The 13,556-nt window shown below is 44.6% G+C and overlaps 1 protein-coding gene across 5 annotated transcripts in view; it reads left to right on the top strand.

Annotated features, from left to right (window-relative positions):
* RCL1 (RNA terminal phosphate cyclase like 1) overlaps positions 1 to 13,556 on the top strand; it is a 185,552-nt gene that overhangs the window by 74,270 nt on the left and 97,726 nt on the right. The window contains exon 9 of one of the 5 annotated variants that reach the window (XM_086415254.1): positions 3,315 to 3,526. The exons of 3 other annotated variants lie outside the window; for them this stretch is intronic. In XM_086415254.1, the coding sequence (XP_086271380.1) occupies positions 3,315 to 3,330 (16 nt within the window). In that variant the 3' untranslated portion in view covers positions 3,331 to 3,526. Of the gene's footprint in view, positions 1 to 391; positions 3,527 to 13,556 lie in introns of those variants that run through there. One more of the 5 variants, XM_086415253.1, reaches the window with a different exon arrangement.

The raw sequence follows: 13,556 nt of genomic DNA, 5'->3' as shown, positions 1-13,556 counted from the left end.
AAGAATACTGGGGTGGGTTGCCATTCCCTTCTCCAGAGGCTCTTCGTGATCCAGGGATCAAACCTGGGTCTTCCACACTGCCGGCAAATTCTTTACTGTCTGAGCCACCAGGGAAGCCCTTTTCCCTGAAATGCCAACTTAATACGGGTGCAGACAGTGTTGCAGCCTCTAGCAGGTTCAGAGGCCACAATGTGTACTAACATAGCAGAAGCTCTGAGGAGTCCTGTAGCAGAAACTGTCTTTGTTTTACTTACTGCTTTTCAAACTGACCTGGACATTGAACTTTCCATACCTCCCACCCCCAGAAAAGTATTGCATGTAGTGCTCTTATTCTGCAAATCATATTTGGCAGGTACTTGGTCTAGTAGGATTTTTTTTTTTTTTTTTTTAGGAAAGATAAACTCTGCCATTTGTGATTGGAATATTTGTAAGAAGTCAAGCGGTTGGAATTTAGTGACTAACCCTTGCCCAACCTTACAGCATTGACACCCACGCCCATGAGCTTCAGATTATGGGCCTCGCCTAGTCCCATACCATCTTACTTTCTTATCTGGGCTTCTGGGAATTACAAGAGTCAGAAATGGGACTAGGCTAGGATTTTTTTTGTGTGTGTTGTGATAAACTACAATGTCCCTAATCTCTTGAGGGGGCTTCTTAAGTAGCTCAGTGGTAAAGAATCCATCTGCCAATGCAGGAGATGTGGATTCAACCCCTGGGTCGGGAAGATCCCCTGGAAGACAAAATGGCAACCTACTCCAGTATTCTTCCCTGGAAAATCCCATGGACAAAGTAGCCTGGTGGGCTACCGTTTATGGGGTCACAATGAGTCAGACACGACTTAGCAACTGAGCACAATCTCTTTGAGAATCACATTGACTGTTCTTTCCTTCTCAGCTCAGAACCTTAGCATGGCAGTGGAACCCACCTGAGCTCTCAACAAGAGGTTGTCAGAGATGTTCTACTGACTTGGGAGCCCAGGGAGAGTGCCAGAACCCTGTGAGGGCTTAGCCCAAATCTTGGTAATATTGGTCAAGGAGAAACCCTTGGGGAAGGAGCACCATAAAATGATTGGCCATATTTTTAGATTTCAAGCCATATTCAAGTCTGAGCCCCCAAACACCTGGATTTTCAGAACTCTGACCTGGGCACCACTTGCCAGCAGCTATCACCAAGATGTGAAGACAGGGCCCTCAAGGCAGTGGGTCTAGGAATGTGGAGAGGCCTTGGGCTTTTTAAACAGCCATTTTAAAAGATGATGGTTTAGTTGTTAAGTTGTGTCCGACTCTTGTGACCTAAGGACTGTGGCCCACCAGGTTTCTCTGTCCATGAGGTTTCCCAGGCAAAAATACTGGAGTATGTTGCCATTTGAATTACACTTGCAACAAGCCCCTACTGGCCCTGCTCCTCTGTTAATAAGCTGTCCAGAAAAGAGCCTGCCTGGATACTCTCTGAGTGTCTTCTTCAAAATGTACAACTTAAGTAGGAGCTTTCTTTTTTTTTCCCCCTCCAGCATGTTATGTTTTTTTATTCCAAGGAAGGTAAAAATGCAACTGAAACACAGAAAAAGATTCGTGTAGTGTACAGAGAAGGTGCTGTGACTGATCAGATGTGTCAAAAGTGGTTGTGAAGTTTTATGCTGGTGATTTCTCACTGGACAGTGTCCATGGTCGGGTAGACCAGTTGAAGTTGATAGTGATCAAATAGAGACATTAATTGAGAAAAATCAGTGTGATACCCAAGTGGATGCTTTTTAAAGCTGTTGATGCTGTACATCAAGGAAAGCTTTTGCATCTCTTGACAACCTGAGTGGGTACTATTTGCAGTTCTGAGTTTTGTCTTCTGGGAGTTCAGAAGGTGAAATCACAAAGCTTTAATCAGAGTCCTGAATGTGACCCAGGTTAGGAAATAACAAAACAAACTTGAACTCCTGTTCACCCACCTGAGAGGAAGAAAAATGCAAAACAACAACAAAAAGAAATGGAAAACAATCAAATCTCAGATGGAGGGAGCAAGTGGCAAGTGCCCTTCTTAAGAATACCAAGAAAACAACATTGGCACAGAAACCAGACAGTGGCGGGGGGAGCTGCCAGGGAACCAGCAAGGAGTCAGTCCCTCAGGGGCTGTCCTGGTCGTCTCATCTGTTTGCCCCTGACCTGAGGGGACTGAACACCAAGCACCTCATATGACTTGCATATTCTTGTGTGACTCCAAGTGTTAGGAACTGCCACTGTTATGAGTAATATACAAATTCACTTTAAAGTAGCACTGAATTCATAATTCATAAAGTATTTTCTCAATGAACAGGTGCCTTCATATGGAAAGAGGTCTGTGAAAATTTCAGATGTTTAAAAGAGGTTCTCATGCTTTCTTGAAAAGATTAGAATGACTTATATTGAATGTAATTATTTTCTCCCCAGTGGTAGTCTCCTGTTGGTTACCCATCTGGAATGTTTGAACTTCTTGGTGCAAATCTTGACTGTCTGCTTGTGTCTGGGGAAGGAGTAGGTTAGGAGAGAGAAGAAATGGGAATATAATAAAGAGTGGCCCTTAGCAAACTGTGGATGCTGTGTGCCATTACCACCATCCTCCTTCCAGCCTGCCCACCCTGCTACTAGGCAACAGTTAGCACAAGACCTTTAGTGGTCCTGCTCAGCCATTGGTTGTCTCCTCAGTGGGCCCCTCTCCCAAGCAGCCGTCAGTGAGTGACCGTTAATGATCCTGCTCAGTCATTGGTTGGTGCCACAGTGGGCCCCTCCCACAAGCGACCAACTGTTCAGGAGCAACCTTAATGAGGCCGTTCAGCCAACCTTCAGTGGAGTGGTTAGTTGTCAGGCAGAGAATAAGGTAAGAGGCAGATCCTGGCCTTCTCCCCCATGGCCCTCCAGCTTACCTGGCTTCAGGCCAGTGAGTGAGTGGAGGGGCCCAGAGAACAGGCTGGGGGCTGTGTCCTGGAGGGCTCTAGGGCTCTCGCCAAAGCCACTCGCTGGCTGGACCCAGGCCTTGAGGCTACAGTGAACCTCTCCCCTATCCCCACCCCTGTGACCTAATGGCAGCAGCCATTTGCCTAGAATGTCATCTGCGGGACCAGGCCCCCACCATTTGGGCAGCCTGAGGAGCTGAAGACAAGAGGTCCCGGGCACCTGGCTCCCTCAGGGATGACAGCTGGGCAGGGTCTGGGGACCTGGCTCTGAAGGAACCATCAACTGAGAGCTTTTCAGCCGGGACCTGGACCTCACAGGGGAAAAGTTGAGCCTTGGGACCCCGCCATTTCTTGTCAGAACGGAGAATAACATTTGTTTGGTGGATATTTGCAGGAACATTGTTATCTAACCATAACCTGGCCTCAAGAACAAAGGCTCTGACACCAAGAAGTCTGCGACAACTAACCATACTCCTTCACCTTTCCTAGAAAAGGACTTTGCTGAGAGCTCTTGTTGGGGGTGGGGGTGGGGGGAGATTTGGGAGTTTAAAGGCATGAGCACCATTTCCTTGCACACCCCTGCAATAAACTTTTCTCTGTTCCAAACTCCCATGTTTTGGTATTGTTTGGCCTCACTGTACATTGGACACATAAACTTACTTTCTGGTAACAGGAAGACTGGAGGTCATATCAGTTATTGAGCTGTTCTTAATCCTCATTCAAAGAGATGAAGTTCCATTTGGCATCCTGATCTGCTGATACTAAAATGTGTCCCAGCTCAGCCTTCTTCAGATCAGATCAGATCAGTTGCTCAGTCGTGTCCAACTCTTTGCGAACCCAAGAATCGCAGCACGCCAGACCTCCCTGTCCATCACCAACTCCCGGAGTTCACTCAGACTCACGTCCATCAAGTCAGTGATGCCATCCAGCCATCTCATCCTCTGCCGTCCCCTTCTCCTCCTGCCCAAAATCCCTCCCAGCATCAGAGTCTTTTCCAGTGAGTCAACTCTTCGTATGAGGTAGCCAAAGTACTGGAGTTTCAGCTTTAGCATCATTCCCTCCAAAGAAATCCCAGGGCTGATCTCCTTTAGAATGGACTGGTTGGATCTCCTTGCAGTCCAAGGGACTCTCAAGAGTCTTCTCCAACACCACAGTTCAAAAGCATCAATTCTTCGGCGCTCAGCCTTCTTCACAGTCCAACTCTCACATCCATACACGACCACAGGAAAAACCATAGCCTTGACTAGACGAACCTTTGTTGGCAAAGTAATGTCTCTGCTTTTGAATATGCTATCTAGGTTGGTCATAACTTTCCTTCCAAGGAGAAAGCGTCTTTTAATTTCATGGCTGCAGTCACCATCTGTAGTGATTTTGGAGCCCAGAAAAATAAAGTCTGACACTGTTTCCACTGTTGCCCCGTCTATTTCCCATGAAGTGGTGGGACCAGATGCCATGATCTTCGTTTTCTGAATGTGGAGCTTTACGCCAACTTTTTCACTCTCCTCTTTCACTTTCACCAAGAGGCTTTTTAGTTCCTCTTCACTTTCTGCCATAAGGGTGGTGTCATCTGCATATCTGAGGTTATTGATATTTCTCCTGGCAATCTTGATTCCAGCTTGTGTTTCTTCCAGCCCAGCATTTCTCATGATGAACTCTGCATATAAGTTAAATAAGCAGGGTGACAATATACAGCCTTGACGAACTCCTTTTCCTATTTGAAACCAGTCTGTTGTTCCATGTCCAGTTCTAACTGTTGCTTCCTGACCTGCATACAAATTTCTCAAGAGGCAGATCAGGTGTTCTGGTATTCCCATCTCTTTCAAAATTTTCCACAGTTTATTGTGATCCACACAGTCAAAGGCTTTGGCATAGTCAATAAAGCAGAAAGAGATGTTTTTCTGGAATTCTCTTGCTTTTTCCATGATCCAGCGGATGTCTCTGCCTTTTCTAAAACCAGCTTGAACATCAGGAAGTTCACAGTTCACATATTGCTGAAGCCTGGCTTGGAGAATTTTGAGCATTACTTTACTATCGTGTGAGATGAGTGCAATTGTGCAGTAGTTTGAGCATTCTTTGGCATTGCCTTTCTTTGGGGTTGGAATGAAAACTGACCTTTTCCAGTCCTGTGGCCACTGCTGAGTTTTCCAAATTTGCTGGCATATTGAGTGCAGCACTTTCACAGCATCATCTTTCAGGATTAGGAATAGCTCCACTGGAATTCCATCACCTCCACTAGCTTTGTTCATAGTGATGCTTTCTAAGGCCCACTTGACTTCACATTCCAGGATGTCTGGCTCTAGGTCAGTGATCACAGCATCGTGATTATCTGGGTTGTGAAGATCTTTTTCGTACAGTTCTTCTGTGTATTCTTCTTAATATCTTCTGCTTCTGTTAGGTCCATACCATTCCTTTATCGAGCTCATCTTTGCATGAAATGTTCCTTTGGTGTCTCTGATTTTCTTGAAGAGATCCCTAGTCTTTTCCATTCTGTTGTTTTCCTCTATTTCTTTGCATTGATCGCTGAAGAAGGCTTTCTAATCTCTTCTTGCTATTCTTTGGAATTGTGCATTCAGATGCTTATATCTTTCCTTTTCTCCTTTGCTTTTCACTTCTCTTCTTTTCACAGCTATTTGTAAGGCCTCCTCAAACAGCCATTTTGCTTTTTTGCCTTTCTTTTTCTTGGGGATGGTCTTGATCCCTGTCTCCTGTACAATGTCACGAACCTCAGTCCATAGTTCATCAGGCACTCTATCAGATCTAGGCCCTTAAATCTATTTCTCACTTCCACTGTATAATCATAAGGGATTTGATTTAGGTCATACCTGAATGGTCTAGTGGTTTTCCCTACTTTCTTCAGTTGGCAATAAGGAGTTCATGGTCTGAACCACAGTCAGCTCCTGGTCTTGTTTTTGCTGACTGTATAGAGCTTCTCCATCTTTGGCTGCAAAGAATATAATCAGTCTGATTTCGTTGTTGACCATCTGGTGATGTCCATGTGTAGAGTCTTCGTTTGTGTTGTTGGAAGAGGGTGTTTGCTATGACCAGTGAGATAAAGTTCTGCTTTCTTCCCTCAAGATGTTTTCTTCTGTAATGTAGCATCCTTGCAAGGTGGTAAGTGTTCAGATTTCCCTGACTCACAACTCCTACTCCTTTATGGATTTCAAAACGCTTCCATGAACATTATCTCCTTCATCCTCACAGGCACATATATTTAGGCTTAGAGAAGCTGTGAGACTAAATCAAGTTCACACAGTTAGTGGAGAAACTGGAACATGAACACAAAGCGTTTGGTTCCATGATATCTGAACCATGGTATACATGTGTCTCTAGCCAGTCATACCTCTGTGCCCTTTTAAATGGATATTCTTAAATTATTGTCCAGTACTTAGAGTTGAAGAAATAACAGAAGTAATTTCTGTGAGGAAAGAGTGGAAAAGGAGAATGCTAGAGGTAACATCCCATCTTTTGCACATCTCAGCAAAACAAAAGCCCTGCTTTATCATCTTTGTTGCTCAAGCATTCCCCTTGGAAGTTGTGTTAGTCAGGATTTTGTGTGTGTGTGTGTAAGTGTAACTAAGTGGAAAAAAAACAGGCTTAAGCAAAATCAGGAATGTATCAATCATTGGACTCTAGGGAATTAACTTACTTTTGGCATAGTTGGATCCATGGACTTGAATAATGTCATCAAAACACATCATATTTGCTCCATATGTCTGTTCTTCTATTTCATTCTCCCCAGGATCTTCTCACTGATGGTGGCAAGAGGCTGTTAATTCTTGGCTTACATCCTGTCCTTTGAGCAGCTGGAACAGAGTCTCCCTAACAGTTCCCAACGATGTCCCCAAAGAATTGAGCATCATGGTTGGGTCATTTGCCCAACCAGAAATCAATGATTATAACCAGAGGAATTCGCTGCTCTGATTGTCCTTGCCTGGGTCACATGCCAGTTCTTACAGCCTGAAGGAGTCCAGCTCCCAAACCATTTGCACTGAGGGTGGGGGAGGTGGTACGTCACAGAAAATATTCCTTCTGATGCCAAAAGACAAGAAGATAGATACTGGGCAGGCCAGAGCAACAAATATAGACTATAGAAATGTTCTTCTGTCCACCTTAATGGGCTTCCCTGATAGTTCAGTTGGTAAAGAATCTGCCTGCAATGCAGGAGACCCTGGTTTGACTCCTGGGTCAGGAAGATCCGCTGGAGAAGGGATAAGCTACCCACTCCAATATTCTTGGGCTTCCCTTCTAGGTCAGCTGGTAAAGAATCCACCTGCAAAAAAAAAAAAAAAAAAAAGAATCCACCTGCAATGTGGGAGACCTGGGTTCAATCCCTGTGTTGGGAAGATCCCCTGGAGAAGGAAAAATCTACCCACTCCAGTATTTTGGCCTGGAGAATTCTATGGATTATATAGTCTATGGGTTCACAACAAGTCAGACATGACTGAGTGACTTTCACTTTCACTTTCCACCTGAATACCTAGCAGCTTATCAATATATTCCTTTAAACCAGACTCAGGATGCTCCCTGAGCAGAGTGCTAATTAATACCATTTTCTGTATTCCATTGCATTACAGATTAGTTCCCTGGGCATCTTAACAACTTGCTCCCTCTCATTCCACCTCTGTCTTTACCAGGTGAGGTAGCTGGAGAGCAGAGGGACTCATCCAGGACAGGGCAGAGTTCAGATCAGATCCTGGCCCTAAACCTTTGGCTTCTGGACCAGAAGTTACCACTGACTTTGTCACTTGAGCGGTCCAGCGGAACAGGCTGTCTTGTCCCACAGCCTACCTGGGTTCTGCTAGGACCTGAGATTGGTATAGGTTGTAGCTGCGCTGAACGATCTATAGACTTAGAAATTAAGCCATCCTGGCCCAAGATAATCATAGCCTACTTAAGGCTTTGCAGAGGGTGGTGGGTCACTGTGCTCACTGCAGGGTATTCTTCCTGTCATTCAAAATATGTGTATTGATTTAGTTAAAAGAGCATGCTTGAGTCCCCAAAAAGAAACCATGTGGGAAGAAACATACTAGGTATCACTAGGAGTAGCCTAGGCTTGTGAGATTGCGGAGGGGACTTTCATTTTTTGCTTTATCTTTTTAAGTGATTTGAAAGGAGGCACCCAGCCATAGTAGGATATCTGGGGGAATCACTTTTAGCCCTGAACACAGGGTTGAAGAAAACTGGCAGAATACCACTGATGGGGAACTGGGTGAGATCTGGGGATTGGAGAGACAATTAAGGACCCAAATATGAGTCTGCTACAGACCCAGAAAATGAAGGTGTTCCAAGGATAAGAACTTTCTCTTGCAGTGACACTGACCCTGCTGGGCAATGTACTTGGTCCACTGGACCTGACAATGTCAAGACCCTATTGGCAGGTGAGCAATGGTGATCATGGTCCAGCCAGCCTAGCCGCCTCACTTCTGGGAAATTTACAAATAAGAGAAAGATAATTGTTAAACCAACCTCACCTAGATTTTGACCTAAAAGGGACTTGCCCAGCTTTTTAGTAAGGCTTTACTCTACATGACTCGCTCCTGTCATCAAATGTGTCCTGAAATGGTAAAGATTTGCCATTGCTAAGGATATCCAGCATAATAAAGTATAGTGAAAGTGAAGTCGCTCAGTCATCTACAACTCTTTGCAACCCCATGGACTGTAGCCTGCCAGGCTCCTTCATCCATGGGATTTCCAAGGCAAGAGTACTGGAGTAGCTTGCCATTTACTTCTCCAAAGGATCTTCCCAACCCAGGGATAGAACCCATATCCCCCGCATTGCAGGCAGAGGCTTTTACTGTCTGAACCACTAGGGAAACTTTTATAATAAAGTATCAGTTCAGCTCAGTTCAGTTGCTCAGTCGTGTCCGACTCTTTGCAACCCCATGAATTGCAGCACGCCAGGCCTCCTTGTCCATCACCAACTCCCGGAGTTCACTCAAAAACTCGTATCCATCGAGTCGGTGATGCCATCAGCCATCTCATCCTCTGTTGTCCCCTTCTCCTCCTGCTCCCAATCCCTCCCAGCATCAGAGTCTTTTCCAGGGAGTCAACTCTTCGCATGAGGTGGCCAAAGTACTGGAGTTTCAGCTTCAGCATCATTCCTTCCAAAGAACACCCAGGGCTGATCTCCTTTAGAACGGACTGGTTGGATCTCCTTGCAGTCCAAGGGACTCTCAAGAGTCTTCTCCAACACCACAGTTCAAAAGCATCAATTCTTCAGTGCTCAGCCTTCTTCACAGTCCAACTCTCACATCCATACATGACCACTGGAAAAACCATAGCCTTGACTAGATGGACCTTTGTTGGCAAAGTAATGTCTCTGCTTTTGAATATGCTATCTAGGTTGGTCATAACTTTCCTTCCAAGGAGTAAGCATCTTTTAATTTCATGGCTGCAGTCACCACCTGCAGTGATTTTGGAGCCCCCAAAAATAAAGTCTGACACTGTTTCCACTGTTTCCCCATCTATTTGCAATGAAGTGATGAGACCAGATGCCATGATCTTCGTTTTCTGAATGTTGAGCTTTAAGCCAAATTTTTCACTCTCCTCTTTCACTTTCATCAAGAGGCTTTTTAGTTCCCCTTCACTTTCTGCCATAAGGGTGGTGTCATCTGCATATCTGAGGTTATTGATATTTCTCCTGGCAATCTGATTCCAGCTTGTGCTTCTTCCAGCCCAGCATTTCTCATGATGTACTCTGCATATAAGTTAAATAAGCAGGGTGACAATATACAGCCTTGATGTACTCCTTTTCCTATTTGGAACCAGTCTGTTCCATTTCCAGTTCTAACTGTGGCTTCCTGACCTGCATATAGGTTTCTCAAGCGGCAGATCAGGTGGTCTGGTATTTCTATCTGTTTCAGAATTTTCCACAGTTTCTTGTGATCCACACAATCAAAGGCTTTGGCATAGTCAATAAAGAATAAATCAGTGTAAATCCTATAGGCAGCAGAGGGTTTCCTAAGTATTTATTACACAGGACTTCTCTATGGAAATAAAGATCTCACCTTCTCAGGTGATTACTTTCGGAAGATCCTGTTCATTTACACAAGCAGGGGAGCACTTTACACCATTGCCTGAGAATGGCTGGTGGCCCCAGCTATACTTGGAACTTTCCTTCTTACTCTTCTCTCCCTCTGCTGATTGCTTCTCAGAATGGGCCTGTGACTATCCCCACCTTTACTTTGTCTTTCTTCTCTTGTACCAAGTGAAATCTGCAGAGACTAGACTGGCAGTGGCCATGGATGTATCCTTTTGAAGCACTGGTACATCTAAGGATGCTGGTAGTTCTGGACCACTGAAATTTGCCTTGTATTACAAGAAAGGAAGAAATGGTAAAGTTGGATAAAATTGAGTCATTTTTTTCCTTTCCTGTTTTTCTGACCAACCATAAGCAAACCCTTCAGAAAACCACAGAAGAGATGTACCTAAAATAAGATGAAACTCTAAACACCCATGGAGGAAGTGAGATGGAGGGGGTGGGCAGAGGCCCAGATGGGTGGGCACAAAAGTTTGAAAGCAAGCTAGGGATGGGGCAGCTGGCCAAATTTCTACCGTGCCCCCACTGGGGCCTTTTGATTAAATTTTCACAGGTCTACAGCAGTGCTGGTACATGGCATGGTGTGAGAGTGGGTTATCTTTAAAGATAATTCCACCTTCAAAATTTGATACACTTGAAGGAACTAGTGGACAGCTGATGTATATAGCACAGGGAGCTCAGCTGTTATAACCTAGAGAGGTGGGATGGAAGCTGGGAGGAAGGGTGGTTCGGGAGGGGGGGGGATATATCTATGCTTATAGCTGATTCATGTTGTATGGCAGAAACAAACACAAAACTGTAAAGCAATTATACTCCAATTAAGAAAGAAAAAAGATTTGACATACTTTCAAGTGGTATATCCAAGACTGAAAGCAATGCTAAAAAAAATCCCAGACCCAGGATTTTATTTCTTCTCCCCAAGACAGTCTCCACTGAAGAACCATCTTTGGTGACTGTGGAGACACCAGCCTTCCTCAAGCTGAAGAACTTGGTGTGATGTGATCCTCTCCTATAGCACCTTCATCCCTATAGCCAGGTGCCCAGAGATTTCTACAAGCTGAGGGCTCAGGTTGGGCTCTCAGGTGAGTGAAGGAAGAGTTGGGACCGGACAGGCCCTGAGGCATGGGCGGGCTTGGGTTGGGGTGAGGGAAGGAGAAATGAGGCTGCTGGCCCCTGGCAGTGCCTAGGGGAGACTCACATTGTGCAGAGAAGCTTGACCTGAATTCACTTACTTCCTGTGGGATCTTGATCACCAAAACCATCTGGACTGAAGGACAAGAACAGCTTGATCTAATCCTTAGAGCTGACCTCATTTGAACACTAAATCAATAAATGATGATTTAATGGAGCTGTGCTGGGAATCAAGTATCTGACATCTCAAATAGAAGATTTTTTTTTTTTTCTAAAGCCACAACTTGTTCCTTGTTGCCCTTTGGGTTATTCTCTTTCAGTGGGAAAGTGGCTTCCCACTGTCTTCCCTCCATGCACCCACCCTTGAGGAGGCTTGAAAACACACTGAATAGCTGCTCCCATGATTATCTGGAAGGGCCCACAGTGTCCAGATCAGGAGATTCTCCTAACATGTAGAATGAGGAGTTAGAGAATGAAAGAGGAGATTATGGTCTTTTCCAAAGAAAACCTCTAGAGGAGAAATATCTGAGTAACAAATACCAGTTCATGTTCTGAGCATCTCCCCAGTTCTCTGAGACTCCACTTTCAAGGAAACTGTGTGGCTCTCGGCATGGTGCCTTTCGTCCAGTACTGGTGATGTGCCACCCATCTCCATCTTCTATTAGTTTGCCATGGAGAACAGGCAGTCAAGCTATGTCTCTCTCTCTGTGTCTTATCCTAGAGACAAAGATGTCAGTTTCTTATTTCACGTCTTGTCTGTCTCTCTGTTCCTCTCCCTTTCTTGTGCCCTGAGAGATAGTGTTGGAATGTGGGGTTGGCTGTTGGGAATAGAGAAGGATAAGTCCCATGTTCTCCAGGATGGTTACCAGACAAACTGCCCAGACAAGGGCTGGGAATGGGGCCTTGGGTTTCAGATGTTGGGTGCCTGGCATGCTCCCTGCTCTGCCAAGGCACATGGTTCTCATGGTCTATTTTCCCACCTTGCAGCCAGTCTGTGCATTCCCACCTGTGAATGCCCTCTTCTTCAAATACTTGAACCTCTTGGAAACTGGGCTCTGAACCCAATTCCACTGGAGTTTAGTCTAGGCTACGCTATCAGAATTTCCATCTAGGCTTTCAGTTATTTTTAGAGAAAAACTGTGAGACGGGAGTAGTGGAATAGGAAAGTAGTCTAAGGACAGTTATTCTGTTGGTGTTCAGTAGCTAAGTCATGTCTGACTCATTGCCATCTCATGGACTGCAGCATGTGAGGCTCCTCTGTCCTCCACTGACTGCTGGAGTTCGCTCAAATTCATATACATTGAGTCAGTAATGCTATCTAACCATCTCATCCTCTGCCACCCCCTTCTCCTTTTGCCTTCAATCTTTCCCAGTATCAGCATCTTTTCCAGTGAGTCTGCTCTTTCCATTAGGTGGTCAAATTATTGGAGCTTCAGCTTCAGCATCAGTCCTTCTAATGAATATTCAGAATTGATTCCCTTTAGGATTGACTGATTTGATCTCCTTGTTGTCCAAGTGACTCTTAAGACTCTTCTCAAGCAACACAGTTTGAAGGCATCATTTCTTCAGCACTCAGCCTTCTTTATGGTCCAACTTTGACATCTGTACATAACTACTGGAAAAGCCATAGCTTTGACTATATGGACCTCTGTTGGCGAAGTGTTGTCTGCCTTTTAATATGCTGTCTAGCTTTGTCATAGCTTTCCTTCCAAGGAGCAAGTGTCTTTTATTTTCATGACTGCAGTCACCATCTGCAGTGATTTTGGAACCCAAGGAAATAACATCTGTCACTGCTTCCACTTTTTCCCTTCTATTTGCCATGAAGTGATGGGACTGGATGCCATGATTTATTTTTTCAATGTTGAGTTTCAAGCCAGCTTTTTCACTCTCCTCTTTCACTCTCATCAAGAAGCTCTTTAGTTCCTCACTTTCTGCCATTAGAGTGGAATCAACTGCATATCCGAAGTTGTTGATATTTCTCCTGGAAATCTTGCTTCTAGCTTGTGATTCATGCAGCCTGGCATTTTGCATGATTTACTCTGCATAGAAGTTAAATGAGAAGGTGACAACATACAGCCTTGTCTTATTCCTTTCCCAATTTTGAACCAGTCACATGCTTCATGTCCGGTTCTAGCTGTTCCTTCTTGACCTACATACAGGTTTCTCAGAAGACAGGTAAAGTGGTCTGATATTCCCATCTCTTTAAGAATTTTCCACAGTTTCTTTGTGATCCACACACTCAAGAGCTTTCACGTTGTCAATGAAGCAAAATTAGGTATTTTTCTGGAACTAACTTGCTTTCTCCATGATCCAACAAATGTTGGCAATTTGATCTCTGGTTCCTCTGCCTTTTCTAAACCCAGCTTGTTCATCTGGAAGTTCTCATTTCACATACTGCTGAATCTTGACTTGAAGGATTTTGAGCATAACCTTGCTAGATGTGAAATGAATGCAACATTGCTCTTC

Source organism: Bos grunniens, chromosome 8, assembly GCF_055505025.1.
Source record: "Bos grunniens cultivar Pamir isolate PY7600 chromosome 8, Bosgru_T2T1.0, whole genome shotgun sequence".
Lineage (NCBI taxonomy): Eukaryota > Metazoa > Chordata > Mammalia > Artiodactyla > Bovidae > Bos > Bos grunniens.
This window is presented reverse-complemented; position numbering and strand designations above follow the sequence as displayed.